The 9,203-nt window shown below is 42.0% G+C and overlaps 1 protein-coding gene across 4 annotated transcripts in view; it reads left to right on the plus strand.

Annotated features, from left to right (window-relative positions):
* Positions 1-9,203, plus strand: part of PLXND1 (plexin D1) — a 183,428-nt gene that overhangs the window by 169,279 nt on the left and 4,946 nt on the right. For all 4 annotated transcript variants that reach the window (XM_044451307.1, XM_044451304.1, XM_044451305.1 and 1 more), the window contains 2 exons: positions 591-754; positions 1,875-2,022. In XM_044451307.1, coding sequence (XP_044307242.1) covers positions 591-754; positions 1,875-2,022 — 312 coding nt within the window. The remainder of the gene's footprint in view (positions 1-590; positions 755-1,874; positions 2,023-9,203) is intronic.

Genomic DNA, 9,203 nt, shown 5'->3' on the forward strand with positions numbered 1-9,203 from the left:
CATCTTGTTTTGTGACCTAAATGGAACCAGAATCTCCTCACTTCTTGCACTGCACCTCGCTGGGAAGAATGCTTGTCTTGCCAGGGTCCCAGACTGTTTACTAAGCATCTGCCATGTCTCCATGTCTGATGCCATGGTGGTGCTGAACATTCTAGCCTGCAGTGGGAAAACTCACTTAGAGCATCAGTAGTATTGCTCTTGATGGACTTGGACACTGTGCTTGGCTTTAAGCTGGCCTTCAGATCCAGTTCTTTGTGATTCATATTTGGAGAAAAGATCATAGGAGTTGCCAGGGGTCTGTAGCTTTTCCCACTGTTTACCACACAGAACAGTCACAGATGTGCTCTTGGATTCCAGCAACAGAGGAGATTCCTAGTGCCAAAAAAGATTAAATGCAAACTGAAGCTAATTATATCATTGTGCACAAAATTAACCCATCTCCCACTACAGGCTCTACTTTGCCTGCTCCTTCCCTCAGTCATTGTATAGCAAGTCTTCCACGTCATTGAAAAAGAAATAGTCATGTATTAATATCCTAGTCACCACAGTTGCTGCTTGCTTAGGCCAAATTGCATATTCTCCTTCTTCAGGGCACGCTGCAAAAATTCCTGGATGACCTATTCAAAGCCATTCTGAGTATCCGAGACGACAAGCCACCAGTGGCCATCAAGTATTTCTTTGATTTCCTGGAAGAGCAAGCAGAGAAACGAGGGATCTCTGACCCAGACACAATGCACATTTGGAAAACCAACAGGTTAAGAAAATGTTTTGCCTTGTTTCTATATAAAAGCTAGAAGTGCAAAATAATTGTGGCATATATTATTAATCACCACAATGATTAATAGGAGTATGCAGTGGAAGTTGGAATACTTCAGAGTCCAGACCCAGAAAGCTGCTGAGGAAGAATAATCAGACAAAGGGAAGAACAGCCAACATAATCATTTTTCATGCATGAAGTCTCAGGTGCAACACCAGCAAATTTGGATAAACAAAGAAACAAGGCTAATCTTGCTGTAGTTCTAAATATGCTTATGCTAAATATGCAAGTCTTGTTGATTTCAATGGTAGTTTTCAGGAAGAAAAATATACAGAAAGGAAATGGGAGAAAAATGGCAAGAGAGTAAGAAATAGCTTCAGGACTGCTCAACTGTAGAACATAGACACTCCTCAGAGAATATTAGAAAGATGCCTTTCAAGTTGTCTCAGGGGAAATAACCATTCCAGCTCCAAGATCAGAAGTAAATCAAAACTGAGTATCAGCAAGTATCCATATGAATATACGTTACCATAAATGTCTGTGCAAATGCATAATTACAACTGATTTCTTGTATTTGAGAACAAATGAAGACAAGCTTGTTAGTTCACAGGCTACTGAACCCCCACTTGGAAGTAATCAATATTGGTTTTTGTCAATTATGTCTATCCTTAGCAAGTTAGATACTCACAGTAAGGGTCTTCAAGTGCATCTAGGATCTTTGGCAAGTGTGGCAACTTTACTGGTAGAAAAGCTGAGATTAATGAACATGGCAGCTATGTGGGTGAATGGAGAAATGTTCGCAGAAACTTGTGCAGCTGTTCTTTGTGCCATATATTTTTGGAGCAGTAAGACAGGCACCTTGGCTTACACAGAAATAACTTCTAGCAGATTGAAATCTGTGCTTTTAGAAAAAAGAACTAGAATTCAGTAAGAAAGCAAGAAGTTCAAACCAGCACACACAGAAAACATTACTGGGCCCATAAATTCAGAACCCTGCTATATTCAGTGCCTAAAATATCTATTAGTTCTATAGTTCTGTTATTTTCATTACTGGATAATGGAGAGCTAAATGTCTGATAATGATAACCACATCTATTGATTATGTTTACCTGTGCAGCCTACCTCTGAGGTTTTGGGTCAATATTCTGAAGAATCCCCAGTTTGTCTTTGACATAGACAAAACCGACCATATAGATGCCTGTCTGTCTGTAATAGCTCAGGCTTTCATTGATGCTTGCTCCATCTCTGATCTGCAGTTGGGCAAGGTATGTAACAGCCAATAAGGATAATGCTTTCATTGCCACAGAAATGTCTTCTGCTTGTTTTGCAACTAGGATCAGCCTAGCCAAGAACAGGGCAGGGTGGGTAATTAATCTTTAGTTGCAGACAAGCAAAGAAATTGGCAAAATGGAAGGTTTAGACAGACACTTTAACAATGTGTAAGCTAATATGTGCACTTTCTTCTATTTCATTATTATTAATAATAAAGGCTGGGCCTTTTCCATGGTAATGGAACTCACTGCTCTTGGTAAATCTTGCAGTATAAGTTGCTATATTTTAACCAGGAGGCCTTGTTTAGGTTTGGTTTTGTAGGTCTTTTTGTTTAGTTTCAAGTTCATGCCACCACTTTCAAGTTTAAAAAGGCAATGATAAAAGGGTGATTTTAGCATGCAAGGTTGATTTAAAATGACCCTGTTGGAATAAAATTTGGTTCAGTTTTAGATTCGGCTGTTTTCAAATTGCTTTCTTGTGCCCAGTTCTTCTGGGACATGACCTAAATTCTCCAATTTCTTAACATTTTATGCCTATTTGAATATGCTAAAAGCACTTTAAAAGCCATAGCATCATTTGAAAGAAAAACAACTTCTTCACCTGCTACCAGCCTAAAAAAAATACAGAGGCAATAATGTGGGGATTACTGTATGTCATATCAATTGTAATTCTCTTTGTTCAGACAGCTGGAACTGGGGGATGGGGGGTGGGGATGTGTTCTCTGCTCATTTCCCTTCTTATCCAGGTTGCTGGATATTGTATGCTGTATCCTAACTGAATTTAGAAAATTTCCTGACCCCAGGAAGCTGCATGCTGATTTATGGGATGGATCTTTTGAGTGTTACAACCATTAATTATAACAGAGACCTGTTTGGCATTGTTGCACCTTGTAGCTAAAACAGAACCAAATGGGACTATTTTGTATTCTTTTTAATGATTATTCTCAGGACTTGTGTTTGATCCTCTCATTTTAAATAAATTCATTTTTCTTAAGTTATTTAATTTTTTTTAGAATGTGTATGCTGTCCATTACTTCCGTCTCTGGAAGTTATAATATTTTGCCCTCACATAGGCAAAATACTGCATGCATGCACCTTCCTATAGACTGCCTTATTTGGCTCTTGTTATTGAGTTTCATGCTCAGTTAAGTGGAACACTATGGAATCCAGGCTGGAGTGGACTTAAAATGTTAAGCTATTAAAGATCATTCCAGTATCTTGTTCTCAGGCCTTTAGCATGACCCAAGTAATAAATAATCTTTCTGATGGTGGAAGAACATTTGAAGTATGTAAGTTTATTCATGGGAGTAGTTTTTGTAGGGCTATGAAGATAAGCTCTTCGTCATAGAAGACATGCAGTAGAAAAGATTTCTTCCAGTATGTGTCAACTTCAGCTGGGGATAGCTTACTAAAATTACCACCTGCAAGCCAGGTAAGAGTAGGAACATTTAAAACACAGTTACAACGAGGGATTAGATATATGTATAATTACATCCCTGGCTCTAAACGACATTTGAAACTTGCTACCAGCTCAATTGTTCACTTTCTGCAAGGGGAGAAGAAAGGGTTGTACGCTGCAATTAGGCGGCATGAGGGAATTCAACTATATCATGGAAGCTCAGGAAGACACACAAGGAATATCTCTGGACTACGACCATAGAGGGTTTGGTTTAGCACCTCATTTTGCTAGATTCCACTCTCACATCAAAGTTCCCAGGACAAGATTGAGGGCCTAGAGTAGATTCAGGAGCTCCGTATGTGTGTGGGTGCGTGCGCATGCACTGTTGTTGCTTTTGTCCTTCTTATGGTTCTGCTGCGTGTGATGTTGACATTTGAAACTTTCCAGCATAAACAAATTTTACTAGGGAGTGTTGTAAATCACATCCCCCTTGGTGTTGGCACATGCGAAGTGTGCGTAATGCAGAGCTGCAGTGGTGAGAGCGCCTGTGCAAACTGCCACGGCAGAGCCGTCTACTCTGTGCTGAAAGCACTGGGAACGGCTTCACCGGGAGAGATTAATATGGGGCGAAGTTCTAACGAGAGATGTGTGCTTTGTGTATTTGTGTTTCTGAATGTTTTTTCATCTCTTATGAAATATCTACAATTTTTCCTTGTCAAACTGCAAGTTAGGGTAGAGAAGGTCATTTGGGGTCAGACAGCAGATGGAAATGTTTTCAAAAATACAACAGCATAAAAGAAGGCATTGTTGAGTTAAGTGGGGAAAATAAATTCCTCGCATCAAAATAAAGTCAGATATGTATACAGTATGTCATACTTGTGTGGGTCCATTCTTGCTCTTTTCCCATGATTGAAAGCTACTAATTTTGGTTTAGTCCCTTAGTAGGCTTATGCAAAAGATCCTTTCTCCTCATTTCCAGGGGACTGAAAATTACCTACCATTAAGCACACGCGCACACATGCACACAGAGAAGGTGAAGGGCTCGATTCATACCATCACAGCTTGGAAAATGAGCAGTGGTGGCTTGTTTCCCTTTCTGAGCGTGTTGGAGAAGTTAGCTTAATTATCCATGGCAACACAGCTTCTCATCCCATGCAGATCCAACAAAGGGTGGCATGTGGCTGTCATTAACAAGCTCTCCAAGCACCCTACAACACCCATGAGTTCTGGGTGGGTTGTTAACTATGATAGCAGGCCACTGTGACTGGGTTCACACAATGCAACAAGCCAAACCTCCAAGGGTAATTATGCTAATCCCTCTGGAGTGTGACCAGCATATTCCGCGTGGCTTAGTAACCACCGTACAATTTGTGAACCGAGTCAAATAGGTAGGAAAATGAGGGGAGGAGCTTGAGCAAAAATGGAGAGGTCAGAACTGATGTGGTTACTCAGCTTTGAATGTGAGATCTTCATTTGTAATTTGTCAGTTCTTCTAGAGTAATGAAAACATCTGCCTCCATTTCATTTATTCATTTATTTCATTTTTGTAGCATCTAATAGCCAGAGCTCCCTGGGTGGTTTACAACACATAAAAAAATAAAAAATACAAACAACATTAAAAGCATCACCATACAAAATTTAAAAGCAAATTAAAACCCATATTAAAAATTTGCATTAGCCTATATGGCTTAATGAAGCAACCTGTTTAAGCAGCTAGCAAAGCATCAGTAAAATAATTAAATGTCCTGTGGTAGAGAACAGTCTTAAACTGTCCAAAAAGATATTAAAGTTGGCACCAGGCAAGTCTCAGTGGAGAGCTTGGTCCATGACTGGGGGGCCATGACTAAAAAGGCCCTTCTGCTTGTTGCCATCAACCAAGTTTCCCTTGGAGGTAGCAGTCAGAGGCAGGTTCCAGAGCTTGATCATAGTGACCAGGTCAATTGCCATTAGGAGACTGCCATCAGATTCATCAGGTATTGTGTTCTCAAGCCATGCAGGTCTTCATAAGCTAGAACCGGCACTGTGAATTGGGCTTGAAAGCATGCAGGCAGCCAATGCAAGCAGGACAGAATTGGTGTTGTCTGGTCTGATTGTTTGGCCCCTGTTATTAATCTGGCTGCTGCATTTTGCACAAGCTGCAACTTCTGAACATTGTTCAAGGACAGCCCCACATAAAGTGCATTGCAGTAATTTGCAATTACATTTCCTGTTTTTGAATTACTAAGGCTAATCTTCCAGAGGCCGCATGTGAGTGTACAATACAGCACCCAAAAAGGGAACAAATCAAAGCGAAAGGGAATGGGCCACCCCACGCACTCTCTCCCATGCAGCGTACACACAGATAGAAACCTATTCTTGCACATAATATACAGCCATTCACACACACAAACCGACTTGCCATTATGTGTGAATACCAGAAGAATGGTGAAACATGGCACTTTTGGTTACCGTGAATCGCCACAGAGAACCCACAGTTTGTGCTAAGGTTTTCACATTTCTACACCACTTCTTGTTATGTGTGAAGCCAGTTACTATGTTTTTCCACAGTTTTCCTGTTTTAGCCAGAGAGCTCAGTGGCAAGAGCAGGCGCAGCTGCTCCAGGCCCCATTTTCCACTGTCTAGTTTGCCTGGCTGTGGCTGCTGGTAGACAGGACGCTGATTGGCTGCCTCCCAGTGCTCCCCACCCTCCCTCCAATGACTGGCCAGATCGCCTTCCTACCTGCTGCATGGCCAATCTCCAAGGTGCCCGCCTTGCCCACCTGGCACAGCCAACCAACATAGGGGCCTGCCTGACACAGCTTGATTCAAGCACACTGGCCCCTCTCTCATGAGCATGCAAGACAGTGCAGCCTTGCCCAAGATGCCACGCTTGTGCTTGTGGCCATGCCAGGCAGGCAAGATGGGCATCTCGGTGCTTTAGTCAGGTGCTGGATCTGGGAGGGAGGGCACATGTCAGGGGAGAGGACAAGGAGTAGCAACCATGGTGGGAGGGGGGCAGCCATGCTACTCTAAGGAGTAAATGGGGCCTCTGTGGAACCACCGGACTTGAATGAATGAGTAGATGAGGACTCTGGAGTGGCAGAAAAAAGTCACAGCCAGCAGAGAACACCCCCAGAGGAGCATGCAGTCCAATGGGGCAGGAGGCAGGCATGCTGGGATGCTTGGTTCCCAACTGCAGGGCCTGATGGGATGCATGCTGCCATTTAGAGGGAAGATGGAGGGATATGAAGAATACTCAGGAGTAGTTACCCCGCATTTGTGTGAATGCAGGACCCAGAGTAAGAAAGATAACTGTGCAGTAACCTTTTGCATTATGTAAGTAGCTCCACACACTCATACATGTACCCTATTCATGCACACCCGTTCCTCCTGACAGGGAGGGGCTCCGTCCCTCCCACACTGCAGTTAAGCCAGAAAAAAACCATTCATTGGAAGTTTGTTCAGCTCTGCCTCTTGGCTGAAGCCTGAACAGAACCTGTGAATGAGCTTGCCTCTTTCCTTATTTTCCAGCATAGGAAAGGCTTTGCACTAGCTGAACTAAACATCTTGCCTTTCACAAGAAGGGAAGGGCAGTTGGGGGAGGGTCTTTCTTTTGGGGTCATGAACTGCCCTGTGAATTTTGGCAATTGGGCAGTATAGAAACGGAAATAATACTAATGATCATAAGTTTTCCACATCTGAAACCTTGCCCTGAAGAAAGTGGCCAAGTAAAAACATTAGTCCATGTTTTATTGTATCATGAATTTTATTGCTACTTGAAACCCCATTTCATTTTCTACAACCTTTTTTTTAAGTCCTGACAAGTTTCCCATTTCTGTTCTGCTGGCAGATGTTAAACATAGGGTCACACTGGATATAGCCAAATTTCTAGCCATGGCCATTGAAACTAGACCACAGCTGCTCAGACTTACCATAAGGAGCCTTCATGTATTGATGAAGAACATGAAGTTTACTTGTTTAGGATGTTTCAAAAACTTAGCTTTTAGTTGGATATCACGTGTGTTTGGTCACTTTTTGCTATTCTTAGTTCATCAGCTATTATCCTGGTTAATACATTAATAATATTAATATATAATCAATATAATATCAAATCAATGTACTGTAACTCTATATTATTGGCATGTTATATATTTGTGTGCTGCGCCTATAGACAAAAATTGATTGCCATCCATTGGTTCCCATGGAAAGTCCTCTTCATGGCTAATTGCTGCACAGGAGGAATTTTGAGTACATGTGGCTGCCTGAGCGAATGGGCGTCATTCTAACTTTTAGCTAGACTAGAACCAAGTAAGATCTTTTTGTATACTTGCTTTATGAGTAAAGAAATAAGAGCCTCCTGAATCAGACCATTTAGTGCAACGTTTTGTTCACCATGTAGCCAGCCAGCTGCCTGTGAGCCACCCACATGCAGGACATGAGTAGAACGGCAGCATCCCGTTCATGCTCCTTAGCAGCTGGTGGAACATGTGCCCACTGCCTCTGGCGCAGCCATCGCAAATGGCTTCCATTCATAGCCTTGTCCTCTGTGAATTTGTCTAATCTGCCTTTAAGGCATCCAGACCGGTGGCTATCGCTACACCTTGCTTCAATGCTCTTATTTTAAATTAAAGTGGTTTTTATTGCAGAGTTGCATCGGAGTTCGATGTAGGATCTGCCTTTGTGAATGGAAGGGCCTTTCCCCTCCAGCACAGCACACTCCATTCAGCAGGATCCCCCAGCCTTCTGCATAGCACTTTCAGGGGCCTGACAGTATTGCTGTGGGGAGGAGGTGGGCAGGAGCACTTCTTGCCTAAAGATAGACCCAGCCCATCATCTTCTGTCTTTAGGAGTCCTTTCTGCGAGGACTATAGGGCAAGAAGGAAGGCCCCTGGCTGGTTAAGAAGTTTCAACCAGCCAGTTGACAGATAGGAGGTTCCACACCTCTGGAATAGTTCAGTCCTTCAAGGGACAATAATTAAAATCGATCTGTTGAACACTGGTTTGCAAACTGCATTTGTAGTGAAGTGTACCCTGTCTGGATACGAGACTCTGCATCTGAGGCCTTCCTCCAAGTGCAACTTCAAGGGAGGCCTCAGAGTTGAGGAAGAGGGCCTTCTCAGTGATGCCCCCTATTTATGGAAAGAACTCTCCCTCAAGGCCCAGCTGGTGTCAACTCTACTATCCCTTTGGCATAGATCAGGATTGCCTACACTTCTGAGCTCTAAATATTATGTAGGGGTTATGTCTGCTGTTAACAGGCCTAGTGGTATTAACTTCACTTAGTTATTTAAGACTTGCACATTTGTTTTTAAAGATTTTTTAGTGGAATATTATGATATTTTATTCTTATTTTGATTTTTGCAATGTATTCTATTGTATTTTATGAATTGTTGCAAACCAGCTGAAGAGCTTTGGCTACTAGGCACTATAGAAATAAAATTAATAGTAATACTAATAAGCATTGGCCCTTCCACAAGAAACTTCTAAAATTCTAAACAGTCATTTAGGAGCCTGATGACCATAAAAATGTGCTGTTGTAGGCATACCAATCTGCAAATACTTATAGTTAATTATATTTATTGCATGCTTTATTTATATATGTGCTGATGTTCTAGTACAATGGGATATTTAAGATGCAGCTGCATTTCTTTATTGAGAAGGGAGAAATTCCACCTGACTCATTCATTCATTCATTCATTCATTCATCATATTTATATCCCACCTTTTTCCTTCCAAAGAACTCAAGGCAGCTTACATAATTTTCCTCCTCCTCCTCCTCCTCCTCCTCCTCCTCCTC

This window comes from Varanus komodoensis, unplaced genomic scaffold (assembly GCF_004798865.1).
Source record: "Varanus komodoensis strain SLA01 unplaced genomic scaffold, ASM479886v1 scaffold6_2, whole genome shotgun sequence".
Lineage (NCBI taxonomy): Eukaryota > Metazoa > Chordata > Lepidosauria > Squamata > Varanidae > Varanus > Varanus komodoensis.